We start from the raw sequence: 22271 nt of genomic DNA, 5'->3' as shown, positions 1-22271 counted from the left end.
TACTGTATAAGGTTCCTTTGGAGCCTGGAAGTCTGAAACTGTATGAAACTGTAAGATTTAACAATTTTCCAGAAGTATGAAAAAGGCATGTCCAGACTCCTTCCTTCCTTCCTGCCTGCCTGCCTGCCTTGCTTCCTTCCTTCCTTCCACTGCCGTTATTTATTTCATTCATTCCATCCTTTCCTTGTGTCCTTCTTTCATCTGAACCCTAGAAATATCTTCCATAATTCATTCCTTTTTTAATTTAACATTAAAAAATGGTCTAATATGACTGAAAATGCATTATATTTGAGTATGGAACAGTCTGGAATCTTTACATTACAACTGTGTTGGAACCATGACTTGATTGATATGTAACTCTGGCATTCGTCATTTATTTGGTTGTTTTAGGTGTGAAAACCTGGCACATGATTGGCCACCTGCAGCCAGAGACCTCTTATGACATTAAAATGCAGTGCTTCAACGGTGGTGGGGAGAGCGACTACAGCAACGTCATGATCTGTGAGACCAGAGGTAAGAACGAAGCGAGTTTCAGCCGAGCCTCTAACATTGATAATGTGTGATCTTTAAAAGCTTCTGTTCATCCTCTCCGCTGCAGCTCGTCAGTCTCCAGGCTCGCCCAGTCAGCACCCCTTCACCCCTCCTGGTCCGCACCCTCCAGACCCCCCGAGCCCCCCTGGAGGTCTGCTGTACCGGATTGTGGGCTGCGTGCTGGGAGTGATGGTGCTCATCCTGCTGTCCTTCATCGCCATGTGTCTGTGGAGGAATCGGCAGCAGAACAACATGAACAGTGAGACTTTTTGCTATTTTTTTAACATATCTGCCACAAAGCTATGTCCACACAACAATGGGTTCATTTCTTTTAATAAACGTTGGCTCCACGGAGGCTTGTGAGTCATATTCCAAGTGTTCGTTCCCAGTGCATGTACAGATCCCGAGGTGCTTGCAAAAATCTTGGCTTGGAATTCGGTACACTCGCTCCTTGACCGTTTGGATGTGGAAATAGTTGTGGGTTTTAAAGCTTGGGAGGAAATTTGAAAAAGAGTCAGAGGTCCACACTTTCTGTAGCCTGTTTCCCATCATTCATTGGGCCTTCTCAGGTGAAGGTAAGCTTATTTACTGGAAAACATAAACTTTGTGCAGTCAGAGTGAACAACTAGATGAGGAACCTTACCTTTCATTATAGATGAATCAGATAAATACGATTGTCATCTCTGTAAACCTACATTTCTGGCTGTTGGTATTAACAATTAATCAGATCATATTCTCCAGGTTGCATAGAATAAATCTTTGCTTGATAATCACATAAACCTCATGTTTGCTTAAAAATTAGCTCAGTTTCAGGAAAAATAAGGCAAACATCAACTTACATCAATAATCAATCATTTTTGGTGAACAATTATTATTCACAGTCCAGCTGTGAGAAACAAATACTGTCACATCAGATTCTGTCGGTCATTATGAGCAGTTTCTGCTAAACCTTTTTTACCAAAAAAGTTGCCACTCATTTTTTTTTAATGAGCTACGTTAGCATCTTTTTGTAGTTTTTCTATGTAGTTTCTGTGCTGTTAAATGTCAATGAGAAATACAGGTTACCCTGATAAATTTCAGCACACATTGAAAGAAGAAAGAAAGATGCAGATACTCACACAATTATCGAAAAAATGAGCTGGAAGTAGACCATCAAACTGACTTTCTTTTAAATCGAGTTAAATCGCAGGTTTTCTGGTGTAGTTGTCAGCAGTCAGTATCTTACCTCTAAAACAAGAGTCGTTAGAGTGAGCTCAGGGCTAAATTGTCACAGAGGAGTGAAGATAAAAGCAACACAGAGCAGGAAACACTAGGAGCTAATTTCCACCAACTGAAACAACTTCAAACTAAAACATTTTAGTTTGGATTTTTCCGTTGCATCGCTTTTGCATCAGTTGCCTATTCAGAGCGGGTAAGCTCAATAGGGTCTGCTCTGCTGCCAACTGCTAGGAAGTGTTTTGAAGTTTGAGATATGAGTTGAATTAACCTTTTAATTGGTCCTTTTAGAAGTTGCTATTAACTCAACTCAATAAGAAATGCTCCATGATTCTCCAAATGTCTGCTGTCTGCTGCAGGTGAGATACTGACTAGTCATAGATACTCTCACCAAACCTTTAAAAACCTGAAATATTCCTCCAAGGTCAACAATCTCTGCAACTGATGTTGATAGGTGGCCCTACTAGATACTGCAGCATTTCTACTGCACGTTTGCGAGTGAAATCTGTTCGTGTGTGGTGTGTTGTGCTAGCCATGTATCTGGACACCACACACTGTAGGACCACACCTGTTTTACCTACAATTTTTATCATCGTGTGTGGGGTCTTAGGTTGTGAAAATCAACCGACAATTAAAAATCCTGCCGTGTGAACCAGTCATTTGCTTCTAAGAATTAATGATGAACACCCAGCAAATGAAGGTTGCAAATAGTTTAGTGGAGTTTACCAACATCTCATTAATTACATTAAAGAAAAAAATCAAGTGAAAATCAGTAACAATAACTCATTGTAACAAATATTACATTTTCCACACACAATAATTTTGACCTTCTAATAATATTTGCTTTTAAACGTTGAAGAGGCCAAACTCTCTCCCTATGCCCCACCTTGCAGAATATGACCCTCCTGGTTACCTGTACCAGCCGGCAGACCTAAACGGCCACGTTCTTGAGTACACCACGCTGACGACAGGTGGTGGTCGCATGAACGGAGGCGTCCATGGGGGCTACAGTAGCCAGATGCTACCTCAGGGGTGCCATCACCTCCACCACAAAGTCCCCAACGGCTTGGCGCTTCTCAATGGGTCCAACGGCTTCATCTCACCTGGCCACCCACACGGCCACGAAGGCTCGCCGCCTCACAGTACCCACGACTGCGAGCACTCACACTCTCACCACCACCTGAATGTGAGTCCTCTGCTGCAAACCATAACTGACAGATTTATACATTTGTTTAGTTGGAATTGGCTAAATCAGACATTTGTGTTGTCTTGTAAGGGTGGAAACATGTACACAGCTCTTCCACAGAAGGAGACGTCGGATTGTATGAGCTGCCAGAACCTCTGCAACAACAACAGGTGGGAGAATATGTTGGTCATTTAATCAGGCACTGATGGCATTGAAGTTTTTTCTCTTAAATAAAACATCCAGTTCATGTGCAGTACCTTGAAAAAGTTTATACTAAATACCACTGCTAAGTGGTGTATTATTTAAATGTGAAATTAAAATGTTACGTACGTTTTTAAAGTCTTAAATAAAAAATCTGAAAAGTGTGGTGTGCATTTATTTCAGCTCCCTTTTTAAAGTACTAAATAAAATCCAGTGCCTTAGAGGTTTGTTAGAGACAATAAGAGAACAAACAGCATCTTGAAGACTAAGGATCACACTAGAGAGGTCAAGGGTTAGATCATGGAGAAGCTTAAGGCAGGGGTAGGTTGTAAAACTTTATCCCAGGCTTTGGACATCTTTCAGAGCTCTGTTCAACCCATCATCTGAAAATGGAAAGGGTATGGCACAACTGCAAACCTACCAAGGCATGTGCAAGACTGGTCCACCTAAACTGACAGGATGGGCAAGGGGAACATTAATCAGAGGAGGAGACCATGGTAAATGTAGAGTAGCTGCAGAGATCCACAGCTCACGTGGCAGACATCTACATGTGGTGGAAGCCTAACACCACCCTCACTCTGAAATATAGTGGTGGCAGCATAATATTGTGGGGATGCTTCTCTTCAGAACTGACAGGGAAGCTGGTAAGGGTTGAAGGGAAGATGGGTGGAGCTAATTACAGATTAGTGTTGGAGGGAACACCTGGTAGAGGCTGCAAAAGGTGAGAAGAGAAGAGTTGAAGTTCGTTTTCCAACAGGACAACCACCCTAAACATACAGCCAGAGCTACAATGTAGTGGTTTAAAGCAAAGCATATTTATGTGTTAGAATGGCCCAGTCAAAGTCCAGACCTACATCTAAGGATCTGTTGCAAAAACCAAGAAGATTAATATTGAAAGAGGCTCTCCATCCAGTCAGACTGGGTGCATAGAAGAAAGAGCAGAAGCCCAAAAGTCCTGCAGCTGTAATAGCAATCAAGGTGGTTCATCAAAGTACTAGTTCAGGAGGGCATGCCACACTTTTTAGATTTTATTTGTAAATAATTTTAAAATATGTATCTATTTCCATCCCTTTTGCAATAATGCACTACTTGGTGTTGGTCTGTAAAATTAAATCTCAATAAGATTCATTGAGATCTGCAGTTGAACAAGACAATATCATAAAAATGTAATGGATCTTTCAAATTAAAATTCTGCTGAAAATATTGAACATTCCTCACATTTTATCAGATGCAGGTGAAATCAAGCGCTTACGAGGCCCAAACAGACTCTCACACACAGGCACAGATGCAGCTTCGGCCTCCTGCTTGCCTTGTTTATGTATTTAAGGGTCCCCAGCATCACAGTTTACTCTGTGTGCATCCAGCCAGCAGACCTAATGAGCTCTCGTTTATTTACCTCCAGCTGCTGAGAAAGGGGTGGGGGGGGGGGGGGTGGGTCACAATCCCATCATGTACCGATGGAGTGACGTTGAGTTCGGGGAAACTTAAGAAAGCTTACTGCGTGCAACATTCTGCTATAAAACCACAACATGTCACAGTTCTTTCAGTCTATTTGAAACCATTCCTGCAGCTGTGCCAGAGTTCTAGGCTTATTGTTGTGTTCTCCATTGTTTCTGTCAGCATAAAAGTTTACCGTTTACGGAGAAAGCTCACTCTGCATCTTATTAATCTGCATCTCCATCTCATCCCGTCTCTGACCAGATGCTACAATAAGACCAACGCCGCTCTACCCTTAATGCACCGCATGGCTCCCTGCCAGCAGGATGGGCTGGAGATGGTTCCTTTAGGCCAGGTTTCCCCACAGTGCCACGTCTCGGATCCGGAGGCTGACGCAGGCTTCCAGACGCCTGACGGGAACAGGGAGTCCTTGCCCTCCCAGCATTCCTGCTGTCTGATCCGGAACAATGAAAACTCTCCAGGGGATAGCACTGGTGCCTGAGACGCTTTTCATTTTAACGCATGTTTGCTGCCCATCAGATTATTGCCGAAAGTTGCTTTGAATCAAAAACTCATCACATTGTGTTATGAAGCAAGATGTAAAACAAAAAAACACATTTTAATGTTTTAACTGAATCACCGGATGATCAATCTATCAGACAGATGCTTGTAGCTTTAAAAGCAACATAATGAGCCAGTTGAAGTCTCTTGTCCTGAGAGTGTTGCACGCCACAGACATTTTAGTTAAGAAGTGATTGGCCTGATTCCCCTGCTGCTTTAATGCAGCTTGTATGAATTCAACATGCCTGACTGAGCAACCAGTAGCAGATTAGTTTTATCTTCTTTTCTCCACGTCGTCTCCTAACTGCTGTCATGATACCTGGCGTTGCAGACACTTCCGTGTAGCTTTTATGCGCCTCAGTTTGTAACCTGTTGTGCTCTACGAGAGTGGCATGTTGTCAGTGCTTTGTAAATCCACCTTTTGCTGCAGTTGCAGCTGCAAGCTTTTTGGAATGTGCATTTACCAGCTTTGCACGTCCACAGCCTTACATTTTTAAGGTTGAAGGTCAGGTTTAATGGAGAGCATCTGGAAACAGCAATTTTCCAGACATGCTACAGATTCTTAATTTGATTTAGGCCTTGACTTTAACTAGACCAGTCTCACACCATTCCATTGTAGGTCTGGCTGAATGTTCAGGGTCCTGGAAGGTGAGTCTCAAGTCTTCTGCAGCCTAACAGGTTTTCTTCCAGGATTGTCCTGTTTCTAGCTCCATCCATCTTCCAGTCAACTCTGACTTGCTTCCCTGTCCGCCCTGAGGAAAAACATCTCAACAGCATGATGCTGCCACCGCCATATTTCACATTAGGGATGTTCAGAATTATGTGCAGTATTAGTTATAAACTACACATGACGTATGTACATATGTAGGCCACATGTTTGCTCTGTTGTCATCATGGCTTGCAGCTAAATTTAAGTGGGACCTTTTATGGCTCTCTTTCAATGGTTTTCTTCTTGCAACTTTTGTATAAAGGCCAGGTCTGTGGAGTGCCTTACCAACAATTGGTTTGCATTCAGATATTCCTACCTGAGATTTGGATCTCTGCAGCTTCTCCAGAGTAACCATGGACCACCTGTCTGCTTCTCATATTTTTGCGCTCCTTTTACTTCTCCACACATTTTTCCCTGACCTGTCTGTGGTATTCCTAGTCTTCATTAAGCTCTTTGGTCATTAATGTTCTCTTACATACCTACTGGGCTAGATTTATACTTACATTAAATGACACACATTGTGCCCTGGATTTTATTTACGGGTATCAGGGTAAAGGGGGGCTGAATGCAAGTGCACGCCACAGCTTTTAGCTCACATTGAAGCTTGTTCTGGAGAATTTCAGAAAAAGTTTAAGGGTGTAAATACTTTTGGTTTCATATCATCAGCATTTCTCGTGTTTGCATACAAACTTTGCAGCAAAGCCACAAATTACACTGGTTAGAGCTAGTCGTTTTTTCAAGTAAAAACTGCAAAACCGTCTCATCTCTGTCTCTTTTTCTCCATCTTTTTGCAGTCGAGGAGGAACAGGAGGATCGCGTGGTTTCCTGGGACGGGCTTGGCCTGCCGGACTTGGACTGCGACGAGAAGCCCGGGTGGATCTCCAAGACCAGCCTGGTTAGAGAGCTGATCCAGGCCGGGCCGCAGGAGGCCTGAGCACAACCCGGACACCAGTGAAGAAACCGGGAGGTGGGAGGACGGCGGTGGAGGACAGTCAGAGACACTGCATGTTACGGTGAAAAGGACTCAGAACTGTTGGACTGAGACGAGATGAGTGATGTCAAGGAGTGAAAAGACTCGGAGATGAAAAGGAAACAAAAAAAACAAAAAACTCTTCATCCCACTGGAGGGAAAACTCATGAAACATCAAGAACTTTTTAGATGACTTATTTATTTTTTGTAGTAGTGAAATATTATTTCATATGAATGTATCTGTTTAAAAAAAAAGTTTTCCTTTTATATTATTTATGCCTCTTGGATGAGAAATATTTTTTATTTTTGTTGTTTTGTCCCTTGGTGTCCCACTCCAGATGGAGATTAGCGACTGTCTGTGTAAAGTTTTGTAATAATATAAAAAGAAGATATGGGAGACAAGCGGCAGTCCCCTCAGAATGTCTTTCTTTCCCTCCTTCATGTGCAGGGCCCGCTGAATTTCCCAGCTGCGATCCAAACCCATCCATATTTCTGGCAGGCCTTTGATGTGGCTCGGCAATGGGCTGTTCCACTGCAGTGACCCCTGAACGCCGGGAACACTCCCTGTACTGTTCAGATCAGGCCGGCTGCTCCGTGCTTCGTTGGATACTCGATAGCTCATCACTTTCCACAAAATGCACGGTTGCTTTGAGAGCAGCGTTGACCTTTCTGGCCCCAATCTGTTGGAGAAGTGAAGCAGTTGCATTAACACTGAACCCCAATGTCCGACCTGCCCTCTGATACTAATCTGTGGATGCTAAAGGATGTAAAGTGTGTTCACACAGCAAATCTGCAACCAAACCATGAAAAAAGATTAGCAGCAAACGAAATATATGGATTTAGACATAAACTATTGACGTTTTTGGTCTTGAAATATTTTATGTGCTGATGCGAGATTGTGATATTGGGTGGAAAAACATGGTTTTCTGGTGTCAACACAAAGAATTAAAGAAAAGCTAAATAACGTTATTTGCTTATTTTAAAGCCATTTATTTTATCCTGTAGAGGATGTTCAGTAAACCCGTCAGCTTGTTGTGTAGTTCAAAATGGCAGTTTGTGAAGAATGAGGGTCTTTATAGTCTTTCCTTTTACCCAAAACACTGCATCACATTTTTTTACATAATCAGTGGCACTTTTTTGATTATGGGATATTTGGGCAGTTGCCCAGGGCAACATTAGAAAGCAGGTGCACAGAATTTACAAATACCCAGAAGTGTGCTTTTTTTAATCTCCCTTCCAACATTAGCAACAGAGGTTTATGCAACGTGAATGTTGTGACCCAGAGGCATCACCAATGCCATTTTACCTTGTCTTCTTTGCCCCAGTAAAATTGCCCTAGAAATTTCAACAAAACTCTGTGACTGTTAAACAGCAAAGACCCTCAAATCTGCTTTACAAGAATAAAGTTCAGAACATTTAGGAAATGTATATTCACGATAAATATAGTAGCCAAAGTGCACATTTCAACTTTAAATGAGAATATAGTTTTATAAAAAGATGATGTATAAAGAAGTCTTAAACCCAATGATTTAGACCAGAAATTCATTGGGATAGCAGGTAATATTTTAGTGTTCTTTTGGCAGTGGCAGCATCATGGTTCAGGAATCCTTTTCATCAACATCTATGAGGAATATAGATGGGACTTTCTGCTGAACATTTCAGCAGTGTGAAGAAGAAAATGCTTCTGCTAACATAAAAAGTCAAAAGCTTTTTGAATAGTTTCTGATTCATGAAACAGATTTTCTAACCCTGCTGTAAAAGCCCAATCCATGTATTTGCTTCAGAGTAATCTGCCTGCCATGCCGGGTGACTGCAGTGAGCAGATGAAAAGCTTTGCTATGCTGTGCTTCACTGAGGATGACTGCGGTGCAGGCCTTCCAAACGCTTGGTAATGTCTGCGCTCAGTTCTCAGGCCCGGACCTGCCTGACACCCTCTCCTCTGCGATGGTGCATACGGTATATTCCTGGATTGAGTCTCTGCTGAGAAGGGCCCTGCCTCTTCTGGCTGTTATTTTTAGATCTGATAGCGGCAGTAGTGCCATTAAGGTTGGCAGAAAATGTTCCTTTTCTTTCTCAGGAACAGGCAGGCTCAGTCCTCTGTACTTTTTTTTAAAGGTTTGAAACAAAAACAAGAAGTAACTAAAGGTCCACAGAACTGGCTTCTCTCTACAAGGTCTCGTTAAGCTTGCTTTCAACTTTAAGTTCAATGCAGTCTCCTGTTCTTTGAAATAAAGAGGAACACAACAATGGCGTTGAAAATGAAGCCAGAAGTGAAAGAAAAATGGTCCAGGGAAGGGAGGAGAGGGGATGCTGACAGATGCAGCCCGGCCTGATGAGACCGAGATAAGGGTTAAGGCTGTCTCTTAATTGAGCTTCTCCACATCTCACGTCCGTCAGTCGGCACTCTGCTTCTGCCTTGCCCTGCACCCCTCCACCCACACGGCTACACCCCTTTAGGAAGGAGCCCATGCGAACAAGAAAGCTCATTGTCCAGCATGGAATTTTACCCCTTTTTGCTGCATATCCGACCTGTTAACGCCAGTCCGCCCACCATTCTCTTCCTCTACAGCACACCATGAATGAATGAAACCCCATGAATCAGGCAGTGTGTTGTTAGCTTTCTCGATTCAGCCTCGAGTGTTTTTTTTTTTTTTTGAGATGTCCCAAACCACAAAAAGACCATGTTGTAGTTGGATGAAAGCCAACGACCCTGTAGTTATGTAGGCTTATGAAGTGCAAATATAGAGACAGGCTGATAAAAAGAATGCATAAAGCATAAAGGTGTATCTCAATAACATTTGATTAAGCGTTTCAGAATATATGACCAAAAATAACAGGATTGTTTTTGTACAGAAATGTTTTGTTTTAGCCTAAATAATCATGGGGAAGACGGTCATTGACACACTGCATAGGAGGATAACGTCTAAAAGTTGGCTACTTACACAGGGATGTATGCAAGCATATTAATGGGGAATTAAGTGTAAAAACCTTGTAGACAAAGGTATACAAGGAAACTTGAGAATATTATAAGTAAATTCCATCCAAGAGGGGAGAGGGTCACCTGGCATAGTCCTTTGCCCCTTTTCCACTAGTTCCTACTCAGCCCGGTTTCGTACGGCTCTACTTGATTTGTAGGCTTCTCCATTAGTAACGGTTACGTGGAATCCGTACCATTTTTAGTACCTGCTTGCTTCCAAGCAACCAGACCCATGCTAAAACTCGTACAAATAAGACAGAAGACTCTCAGTCACTGATTGGGTATGGGACAGCATCACTAATCACAGCATATTTTCATAACTAATATCTTTAACCATTAAATAGTTGTATGCCTGGCTTATTGCGTATGTGACCATGGTTATCAAATGAAAAACAAAAGTGGTTTTCCTTCCTCTGAAAAGTTGAGACGTACAAGTATCTGTGTGATAGTAGGATGGAACAGGAGATAGGGCCTCGGGAAGTGTCTGGAACACCTCCTGAGGAAGATGTCCAAGAGGCATCCAATATAGATGCGCGAGCCACCTCAACTGGCTCTTTTCGATGTGGAGGAGCAGCAGCTCTTCTCCGAGCCCCTCCCGGATGTATAAATATACATACATACATACATACAGATATATATATATATATAATATATATATATAGTGTCTCTACTGAGTCTACTGCGGCCGTGACCCGGTCCCAGATAAAGCGGAAGATGACGAGTACGAGTATGAGATGTATATACAGGGGTTGGACAATGAAACAAACACCAGGTTTTAGACCACAATAATTTATTAGTATGGTGTAGGGCCTCCTTTTGCGGCCAATACAGCATCAATTCGTCTTGGGAATGACATATACAAGTCATGCACAGTGGTCAAAGGGATTGTAAGCCATTCTTCTTGCAGGATAGTGGCCAGGTCACTACGTGATACTGGTGGAAGAAAACGTTTTCTGACTCGCTCCTCCAAAACACCCAAAGTGGCTCAATAATATTTAGATCTGGTGACTGTGCAGGCCATGGGAGATGTTCAACTTCACTTTCATGTTCATCAAACCAATCTTTCACCAGTCTTGCTGTGTGTATTGGTGCATTGTCATCCTGATACACGGCACCGCCTTCAGGATACAATGTTTGAACCATTGGATGCACATGGTCCTCAAGAATGGTTCGGTAGTCCTTGGCAGTGACGCACCCATCTAGCACAAGTTTTGGGCCAAGGGAATGCTATGATATGGCAGCCCAAACCATCACTGATCCACCCCCATGATTCACTCTGGTCATGCAACAGTCTGGGTGGTACGCTTCGTTGGGGCTTCTCCACACCGTAACTCTCCCGGATGTGGGGAAAACAGTAAAGGTGGACTCATCAGAGAGCAGCCCGGCCGTGTATATTGACCCTGTGGAGCTCCTGACAGACAGTTCTGGTGGAAACAGGAGAGTTGAGGTGCACATTTAATTCTGCCGTGATTCGGGCAGCCGTGGTTTTATGTGTTTTGGATACAATCCGGGTTAGCACCCGAACATCCCTTTCAGACAACTTCTTCTTGCGTCCACAGTTAATCCTGTTGGATGTGGTTCGTCCTTCTTGGTGGTATGCTGACATTACCCTGGATACCGTGGCTCTTGATATATCACAAAGACTTGCTGTCTTGGTCACAGATGCGCCAGCAAGACGTGCACCAACAATTTGTCCTCTTTTGAACTCTGGTATGTCACCCATAATGTTGTGTGCATTTCAATATTTTGAGCAAAACTGTGCTCTTACCCTGCTAATTGAACCTTCACACTCTGCTCTTACTGGTGCAATGTGCAATCAATGAAGACTGGCTACCAGGCTGGTCCAATTTAGCCATGAAACCTCCCACACTAAAATGACAGGTATTTCAGTTTCATTGTCCAACCCCTGTAGATATGTGTATATATGTATATATATAGAATTTTTATTATTATTATAATTTTTGTTCACTCACCACAAAAATCAGCAACAGTATGTTTATTTAAGACAGTCTAATTGCTCAGGAAAACATTTTTTGTTTGTTGTGCAGCGATATCTGTCGGTGCAGATTAACTAAAAGGTTCCTAGAATTTATTTAAGAGATGGTTTAGAGCCTGAAGCAATCACTTGATTCTTTTGGTCAGAGCTGCTACAGTTCCTACAAATACAATGAAGGTTACAACAAGCAGTCTAATGCACTTAAACACATGAAAAAAACAGCGCAATACCCTTTAGGATAAAAAAGACTAATGTATGCATGGAAAACCAGAGTCTTGTTTAAAGAGTCCACTATCCAGGTGGTTTCAATAGTCAGGACAGGGAAAGGCTTTGAAATTGAAACCACAACCTGCACGTCTACATGGCTGCCGTAGACAATGGTGCAGTCTTATTTGATCAAAGTGCATCAGTATGCATTAGGGTTCAGTTGGGGGGACATTAGCACAAGTCTTCTTTAATTTTACAGAACCAAACCCATCATTGTAACTGCTTTCAGCGGTTGTGTAGACATCCAGCAGTCAGAAACTGTCTTCAGATAATAATTCAGATGATCACTTTAAAGCAAAACTTGGTAGATTGTCCCAGATTGCTACCACACCCTTAAGGAGAGCTATTTGTGAAAAAAGGTCTGCTTCTTCAGGCTTCAAGATGGTCCAAGTAAAAAATAGCAAGAGGACACGAGGAGTGACATGTAATCATTGTGTTTGGTGTTGGTTTAGAATGAAGGTTTGAAGTCTTTCTGGCGCTTGTTTGGCTTTTGAGGCAGCAAAGGGGAGAGCTGATTTTGTGTGTTCAAACAATGATAGAGATTTAGTGATGGCAGCCCAATCCTTTCCAACTGAAGCTGAAGCAGGGTGGAGCCTCCTCTGTTTAGTTTGTGCAAATTAACTTCAGACTCTACCAGAAGCTGCTGTGACATACTATTACTTATACAGATAGCACCATTAATCATGTGTGTGTGTGCAAAGTGGGCGGGGTGTGGGATGCAGAGCTACAGCACAGCAGAGAGGGATGGGAGGAGCCAACGCGTTTTATATATTGAGAGAGTATGCAACTATGTTACTGTTCTTTGTGTCACCACTTATTGACGCCTCCAAAATATTCAATGTTTTGCATCGCTATTCATGAGATTGAAAGTATAACAACTAAATGTAATTGATGAAAGGCTGAGACCTGCAAAACCACAGGTCAGTCTGGATTTTTATTGAAACTATGTCCCTACATTGAGAACATTAACAAAGCAAAGCTTGATAGTATGTAGAAATAAATAGTTAGACTCAAAATATGGTTTTATCAACAATTTGAGGGTAACAGGAACTTTTTTGCAGGTTTTTTTTTTGCATTGGATTTTGCATTGTTCTGCAAGAGATGTTTAAAATGAACATATCTCAACTAGAGGTTGAGATTTGTTCATTTTAAACACATTTAAACAAACCACATTCACCATCACACTATTACCGTGTGCTATATCTCAACTGAGAAAACACCTTTTGGACCCAGTATATGGTAAACAGTTTTATTTCAAGTGCTATTCAGTGAGACTCTGCATGCTAATATTTGGAGAGTTGGATGCATTTTTGCTGCTGTTGACGACCAAACGTGATATAGATGCAAAATACTAACTGAGAATGGTAGGGACGTGGAGATGATGCAATATGAATTGCAATTACATGTTTCTCTAATATTGCAGCCTGATACTGCGGTCACTTTCTGTATAAATTTAATTTGTTATCCTGAAATTGAAACAATATGTACAAAGCTATATGTTTCATGTTTATTTTCCAAATAGTTGCTAACAAATACTGTACATTGCAGCTACATTAACCATAACTGGGAGCTGCTGAAGGTCTATCAGGTCTATAATTAATTAAAATATTGTAAAATCCCCCTTTTTAGCCTAAAATCTAACATCTACTTCCAATCCACATTTCTCTTTATGGATTTTTTCTTGTAATTGCAGATGCCCTTTTGGTATCTTAAGCTTTTTTGCTAAGGTGGATTACACAGCAGTTCTACCACATTTTAGTTTTCCATCTTTACAAACTGCTCTTCTTTGCCATTAAAATGGTGAAAGTTTAGATTGAGATATCTGCAGTCTTATCAAATGCATTACAAAATGACCAAGTTTTGCTTAAAAATTACATGTTGGGGAAACTTATTATTCATCCTCAACTTCCAGTCTGGTGAAGTAAAAGGTTATCCTGGCTCCTTTGTCTGTGTCATACAGAGCCTGGCAGGTGTACATCCCAGTTGCCTCCTTCTGCAGCTCCTCTATGACCAAAGTGGAGGTGTTGACCTGCAGCTTGATGCTGCCCAGGCTGCTGGACTGGGACTGGACCTTGGGGCCCTGTCCATAATTGTGCGCCACCGCGACATTGTTGTCGGTTCCTGGTTTGGTGAAGCCCCAGATGTAAATGGCAGGCATAACAGAGCCGCAGTCCAAGGTGACCGAGCCTCCTAGAGTCGCAGTGGCGTTGGAGCGAATGTATTCCACCTCCTCGGGGTCAAATATCTCCAAACCTGCAAGACAAGATGACTGGAGTCAATTACTGTAATTATCAACATAGAAAGACAAGAAAACTGCCTTGGGATTGACAGGTTTATTCACTTGTGTTTTTCAGGACAAACAACATGTACTTAAACACAGTTTTCAGCCTCTGGGATCCTTGATAGATCAAATTGTATGACTCTCCCCGGCTTCACTCAGCAGTCTGACAAAATAATAATACCAATCAGGGGAAAAAAACTACCAGCCTCAGCTTGTCTATCCTGAACCTCTTTGTTAAAACCCAATGAGCCTTTACCTTGTAGAGGAAGTGCCAGACAGCAGAGGAGGAAGCAAACATATGGAGTCATCCTCAGACCCTGTGCGGTGCTACAACTGGAAATCTCAAATCAGGAGCGCTGGTAGCGTGTCTCCTTTCTGCTCCACACTGCTGTTCACACTGAGAGTTACTGAGTGGGACTCAAGCACAGACGTGGAGAAATTCTGTCAAACTACCCTTTAAATTATTCATGGGTGTTTCCACCTCCTTGCTGTTGCTCCATTTGGCCCGTCTCTCTGCTCATGACCGGGCAACCGGCTGTTTCTGAGGGAGGAACATATAGGGTGTCAGGATGATGTCACTGCTTCATCTATTATTGAAGATGCTAACTGAGAAGAGCCTTTTCATAAATTCCATCACTTCCAAGAAAATTAAAACAAAGTCCAGGCAAGGCCAGGACGTCCGAGTTTCTAAGAAACACACCTACAGGTTGTTCTTAACTTTGGGAAAGGTATGAAAACAAGAACTGAAAATAAGAGCATCACAGCCAGCAAGAAGTCAAATTCAAAGTTAGGGGCCAGAAAGAATCAAATTATCACCCAGTTCTTGACATTTTGCTTCCAAGCTGTTCAATTTAGCATAATTTAAAACATTATCTACAATGCATGCAAAAGTAATTGGACCCCTTAAATGTTTTCACATCTTGACAAGATGGAACCACAAATTCCCATGTATTAAATCTCGATTTTATGTGATAGACCAAAACAAAGTAAAGCATAATTATAGAGCTGAAGGAGCAGGGCACATGGTTTTAAAAACTGAAAAGTGTGCCTTACATTTAGATTCAGCCCCCCTCAGTCAATACTTTGCAGAACTGCCTTTAGATGCATTTACTGTTACAAATCTTTTGGGGTATGTTACTACCAGCTTTGCAAATCTAGGGTCTAAAACATTTGTAAAACAGCTCAAACTCAACTGGATTGGGTCAAAAGCACCTGTGAACATTCATTTTCAAGTTTTGCCAAAGGTTCTCTGGACTTTGAATAGGGCATGGTAACACCTGAATATACTTATAAACTTATAAACTATACATGCTGAAAGGAGAATCTCTGCCCCAGTCTCAAGTCATTTACAACCTCTAACAGGTTTTCTTTATTTAGCTCCATCCATCTTCCCATCATTTCTGACCAGCCTTCCTCTTCCTGCTGAAGAAACCCATCCCCACAGCATAATGCTGCTACCCCTATGCTTAGCTGTGAGGGCTAGTGTGTTCAAGGTGATGAGCAGTGCTATGTGTTTTGTATCTCACAAGGCAATTTACATGTAGTCCAAAAAGTTAAATTCTGGTCTAATTTGACTAGAGCACCTTTTGCCATGTTTGCTGTGTCCCCTGCCTGGTCCACGTCAAACCTCCTGTGTCTTTCTTATAACAATGAATTTCTTCCAGCCATTCTTCTATAATCTACAGTAATTCTCCCACCTGACCAGTGGATATTTGCAGATACTTGAGAGTTCCCATGGACCTCTTGACTGCTTCTCAGATAATGCTTCCTTTGGCCTACCTCTCAGTTTAGATTAAATGTCTTGATTTATTTGCAGTTGTGCCATTGTTATTCTATCTTTGGATGATGGACTGAACAAAGCTCTGTTGGATGTTCAAAGATTAGCAAGTTTTTATAACCTAACCATGCTTTTAATTTCTTGATAACTTTATAGTTGTTTGCTGTGTTCCTTGGTGTTCATGATGCTGTTTGTTCACTAATCTTGTCTACCATACCTCTTAGACCTTCACAGAACAGCTGGATTGATAGTGAGATTAAATTACAGACAGGAGGACTCTGTTTGCTAATGTGTTGATGGGATCAGACAGCTACTTTCTTTGGGTCCTTCAAATAAAACCCTAACAAAATCCATTGACGTTTGTGGTGGTAATGCGACAATGTCCAGAAACCTTTTGCAAGGCATTGTAGGTCCCTTGTTTTTTCTTGGGTCTTTTTTTTGTTGTCATTTTTGTGTCTTTCTTGCATAAGTGAACCATTGATCAAAACAGTGTATATGCGTGAAAACTAGGCACCAGATGTGTAAAAGCACAGACCTGTATGACATTTAATGGAAAACGCTTCTGCAGTAAAATCTGGCAGATTTTCGGGCCTGCAGGCTGCACCATGAGAAGTAAAGGCTCAGCCCTGCCGTCATGCATACAGTCCATAAACCTACTCTTATACTGGAGGCAACCCCAGTCTGACGAGAAACCTCTAATTAGTAACAGCTTTAAATCTAGCTTGTTTTTTCCCTCGCTGAATCAGAGGAAAGAGCTAAATTTAGGCTTCTGCTGGAAGATGAACAGATGTGATAAAAACTGCAGAATAAGACAACATTAAGGGCAGAGTGAACTGATGTGTTAAATTAAAAGACCACAGCCAAAAAGTGTGTAACTTAAAAATCTTGTTTCATCGTTTCAAAAAGACGACAAGGGTCACACTGCTATGAGGATGTCATGTGGAGGTTCAGACTGTTTACATCATCTCATTCATTTCAATATTCAATGCAGCACAAAAGAACAAGTTTGTAAGACATTGAACCATCTTGTGTAATTTTTAACTTGATGTTTCTGGAAACCACAGCTTCTGTTGTGAACATTTATGCATATATTCTCTAATCTTTTAGAAAGAAAAAATTGTCTTTTGAGTTCTCTGCGTTGATCTCTTACTCGTACTCATACTCTCATACTCATCATCTTCCGCTTTATCCGGGACTGGATCACGGGGGCAGCAGACTTAGTAGAGACGCCCAGACTTCCCTCTCCCCAGACACCTCCTCCAGCTTCTCTGGGGGGAGCCCAAGGTGTTTTCAGGCCAGCTGAGAGACGTAGTTCCTCCACTGACCACCTCAACTGACTTCTCTCGATGTGGAGGATTAGTGGCTCTACTACGAGCCCCTCCTGGATGGCCAAGTTCCTCACCCTATCTCTAAGGGAGTGCCCTGCCACCCTGCGGAGGAAGCTCATTTCAGCCGCTAGTACCCAGGATTTCGTTTTTTTGGGTCATGATCCAAAGTTCATGCACATGGGTGAGACTAGGAACAAAGAGGAAAATTGAGAGCTTTGCTTTTTGGCTCAGCTCTCTCTTCACTACAACAGACCAGCACAGCGTCCTCATTACTGTGGCGGCTGCACCGATCCATCTGTTGATCTCCCGCTCCTTTCTCCCGTCACGCATGAACAAAACCCTGAACACTTAAACTCCTCCACTTGAAGCAGAAGCTTCTCTCCACCCTAAAGAGGGCAAGCCACCCTTTTCACAAATGGCAGCCCTGCCGGAGTCCAACATGCACTGGGAACAGGTCCAACTTAGTGTAGGCAATGCGAACCAAACTCCAGCTCCGCTTGTTCTGCTTTGTTATGTTTTTAGGACTTCTGTCCTGGTTTTGTATCATAATGGAGGAAGGGAGTTATTGTTTACATAGGATTTAAAAGGACCCCCCAAATGCTGCTAATAGGATGCACTCGACTGACTAGTCAACAGCAAGTGTGAGCACCTCCGTAATGGTGTCTGCTATCTTTGAGCAAGCAGAGGTGTTTTAACACAATGCCAGGGAGAAAAGACACTAGCAATGACTTTAGAGAAGCCCTTGGTACTGCCCATTGATCTAAGAAGGGTTTTTAGGCCATTTCTCAACATCTTGAAGTCCATTGTTCTACAGTGAGAAATATTATTGCCAAGTGAAAACAATATAGAAACCTGTCAATCTTCTATGGAGAAGAACTTTCTGCAAGTTCCTCATAGGTCTGCTTAAGCAGTGCTTCACAACATTGCAAGAAATTCAAGAACTCCATCTTAGACTCTACAGTCTTCAGTTAGCAAGTAAACTGACACCAGCAATGAGCAAAGAGAGTTAATGACAATTTGAAAAATGCTCAACAAGTATACTTGTTTGGAACTGTTGCCGGGAGATAGCCTTGTTTATTGAAAAATAATATGACAGCACAACAATAACCTAAGTGTGCAAAGTTGTATCTAAATGACCCTCACTTGTGGAACAATGTCCTTTGGACAGAGGAAACAATTTAGAGATGTTTGCCCATTATGCATAGCACAGACACCTGTCAAGCTGTCAAGCACAGCAGTGGAGGGGTAACAATATGGGCTTGTCTTGCAGCCCAATGACCTGGGTGCCTTTCAGCCACTGATTTGACTATAAATTTCAAAGACAATCTGTCTGATAGCTGAAGCTTGGCTGAAACTCATCAGTCATCAACATAGCAGCTATCGAGCTACAGCTACAATGGTCCATCCAAAGTTCAAAGCTGAACCTGACTGAAATGCTGTGGGAGGACTTTAAGATTGCACAGAAACTAATGTTTGCCAATCTCAACGAACTGTAGCGGAAGTGGACCAGAGTTTCTCCACAACAATGGATGAATAAAGTCAGACTGAAAACATCTGCTGAGAGTTATTTCTACTAACGATGGCTCTACAAACTCCTGAATCACCAGGTGGAGTGAGATTTTCCCATGTCTGTTAGACAGTGATGGAAACTTTTTTACCATGACTGTGTAAACTCTACTGTTGTCTGGTTGCATGGTTTGAATAAGTATAAATGTGTTGAACTGATCTGAAAAGAGCAAAAAAAGATATTGCTGTGGACATCTCAAACTTTGAAGAGGAACTAGGTCACTAATGTCTCAAAGTCATTCTCCTTCACACTACTGTATCGTAATTTGACAAACAGGAAAACAAGTAGAAAGTGTTGTGACTGAGACCAGTCAGAACTGTTCTGCTGGAGACAGAGTTGACCACATTTTTCTCTGGTGAAGCATATCCTCTCTGAAACTCTGCAGTCCTGCCACATCTACTGGCTGGCAGCCTGATTCTCCTCAAGGAAGAGGACCAAGCGGCTGGAAAATGTGAGATGTTTGAAAAATAAAATATTTTGGATAATTATTGAAGCACAAAAGACGTTTCATCTCTTATCTGGAGCACATTTGGTCCAGTAAAAGCCTTCAGGTGTCACACTCCATTCTGTGGATCCTGCCCGGGCCCACCTCTGGAAGTTTCTTCTTTGTCCTTGGCAGCAGATGAGAGAGCAGAATCAGACCCAGATAGCTGAGGCTGCACAGAGATCTGCGTTCCACATTACTGCCACCCCGACATGTGAACCCCCCCACCACCCACCCACCCAGTCTGTGAGCTCTTGGCAGGACTGGGTTTTATGTGCAAGCAAAGCTGGTAGAACAGGTGGGTCCTCTGAGCGTGCCTTGTGATTAGATCAGTCATTATTGCGCTGGCATTGTTGAAAGCAGAGCTAACCTCTCATTTCAGAGGACCACCAGTATTGGAATGTGTTGCTAAGGTTTTACAGAAGATGAGAAAAATAATCTGTGCTGGCTTTACAGTAAGGATGTGTGTTTCCACTTACGGTCTAACGAGATTCCGATTTTGCTCTATTTTTCCTCTCTGACAGAAACTGCTGTTCAACCTCTTTGTTTTTCTTTCTCATGAAAATGGTTTGGCCATTCTCCAGTAATGTAGACTTCCTCTGACTTTAAAGACTGCTGCAACTGAGTACCCACCCCCACCCCACTCGACTGCAGAGCGATGGACCACACATCGAACAGGTGAAGCCTGTTTTACTCCGCTGCACTGGCGCAGCACCTTGCATCCTGGCCAGCCTTCCATCATTTCAGTTGGGCAAACAGCCATGCAGAAGGTACTGTAGGTCTTGTATACAACACAGTAGCATCCCTCCAACACCCCCACTTTACCATGTTAGCCCTGACTGCAGAGGGCTCCTCACTGGGCCTCTGTCTGAATCACAGCAGAGCAAAGCCACAGCTGACTGGCCTTGGGACAAGGGAGGCAGGAAGGGGCCTCTTTCTTTAACTTGGCCCTAGGAGTACACAAGCACGATATATTGTTTAGGAGATATTCTACCCATCTCCGAGGTCCTGGTCCGACTTTAAAAGAAACAAAATGGAGTCCTGTACAAAGTAGGTGTAGACGATGGATGTTTAAACTGTTCTGGATGAGTTATGGAAGGAGACATTTTTGTAATTTTGAAAACTTATAAACTAGGCTAAGCTCAGCAGACTTCTTGCTGGCTATAATTGTCTTTAATATCAGTTTTGCTATAATAAAAGGTTGTTTCTTTTTACTTGAGGACAAATCGGGTTTTTCTGCCTTTGCTTTGCATGTTTACACCTAGTGCACCCTGAAACAAGAGAGCCCGATCTAATGAAACAAGAAAAGATTGAATTCACTTTGTTGAGCATCTGACTGGCATTTTTTACAGCGTTCTGGTTCAAACGTGGTTCACAGCAGGCCAGTTTGGGTATTTAAAAACCACAGGACAACACATGGTCTGGCTCTTTCCCCCTCTGCTGAAAATGAGACCGGGTCCATGTCAGGCAACGTTTGCATAGTCCTGGCTGAGCTGACCTGGAAAAAGCCAGATGAGGATCAGGGTTTAAGCACCACAGAGGCCTTCTGCAAACAACATGTGGAAAGGCTTTGGTGGCTAATGTAGCGTGGAGTATTTATATACTGAGCAAAGACTTGACCACAGTCCGTCAGGATCCAGGCAGCAGATATGCCGCATTCAGCTCTGACCTCTGCAATGATTTCCCCAAGAGCACCTCGTCCTGGACAAGTCCGCTACCTCCCCCATTCTTCAGCCTTTCTCCCAACGGGATGCTCAGGCTGCTCCTGGTTCAGCTGTCTAGTGTACAGTAGCTCAAACCAACAACCCTCTCAGAGCAGGTGGTCTGTCATAGGCCTCTTTGTTTTCCACATGGCAGGTGAGGCCCAGGAACATGAGAAACATGCAATAATCCAGGGTTTTAATCCCATCTCTGGTTTGATCCCTTTGATGAGAATCAAATTAGATGGACAGAGTCAGGATGCAGTTTTACTTTTGTGTTCCTATAGCTGACAGAGCAGCACTGAGGGAGGGAATGACTGTCGGAACGTCCATTTTACGTGTTACACCCTACAGAGAAAAAGACTACACTTAAATGTTAAAGATCCTCAAAAAAGTAGAATATACAAAAAACATAACCTGATTAAACATCCATCCATACCCACTTGTCCTTGCAGGGTCTCAGAAACCACACATTCAGAGAGAGAACATGCAAACTCCAAGCAGAAACATCCCAGGCTGGGATTTGAACCCAGGATCTTCTTGCTGCAAGGCAACAGTGCTACCAACTGTGCCACAGTGCAATACAACTTGCAGTTTTCAAATCATGATTTCATGTATTATTGTAACAAACAAAATATTAAAACCAACCAGGTCCTGCGTGAAAATAAAATTCCCCCAAACCCACCACCTGCCTTATGAAATTATGAATTAATTGTGAGTACCCACATTTCACTACCTACATCTATTCACGTTTATTGCCAGACTATAAAATCACTTAAATAGAACCTGTCTGACAACATGAAGTAGGTAAAAATACCTCAAAAAGCAACACATCATGCACGTGCAACCCATGTTCAGAGGCCTTAGTACTCAACACAGACCGTCACAGGTTCAAGTCCTGGCCCGTTGACCTTTGCTGCATGTCTTCCCCCCTCTCCAAACCCCTTTATTTAAAAAAAAAAATTATAAATGAAATCATGATTTTGAAACTGCTTTTGTATTTATTCAGGTCATCTTAGTCTGAAATTGAATTTTCTTTTATGATCTGAAAACTTTTAGCGGCCACAAAAGAAGCAACAAATCT

At 42.4% G+C, this 22271-nt stretch overlaps 1 protein-coding gene across 1 annotated transcript in view; it reads left to right on the top strand.

The window, feature by feature from the left end:
- cdon (cell adhesion associated, oncogene regulated) overlaps positions 1-7779 on the top strand; it is a 43818-nt gene extending 36039 nt beyond the window's left edge. Inside the window, exons 14-19 of the mRNA XM_047391996.1 lie at positions 391-513; positions 599-790; positions 2640-2932; positions 3023-3102; positions 4835-5064; positions 6635-7779. Of these exons, the coding sequence (XP_047247952.1) occupies positions 391-513; positions 599-790; positions 2640-2932; positions 3023-3102; positions 4835-5064; positions 6635-6774 (1058 nt within the window). The 3' untranslated portion in view covers positions 6775-7779. The remainder of the gene's footprint in view (positions 1-390; positions 514-598; positions 791-2639; positions 2933-3022; positions 3103-4834; positions 5065-6634) is intronic.
- Positions 7780-22271: the final 14492 nt, after the last annotated feature.

The sequence above is a fragment of the Girardinichthys multiradiatus genome, chromosome 18, assembly GCF_021462225.1.
Source record: "Girardinichthys multiradiatus isolate DD_20200921_A chromosome 18, DD_fGirMul_XY1, whole genome shotgun sequence".
In the NCBI taxonomy this organism is placed as follows: domain Eukaryota; kingdom Metazoa; phylum Chordata; class Actinopteri; order Cyprinodontiformes; family Goodeidae; genus Girardinichthys; species Girardinichthys multiradiatus.
Note: the sequence above shows the minus strand (reverse complement) of the source record. Positions and strands in the feature narration are given on the sequence as shown.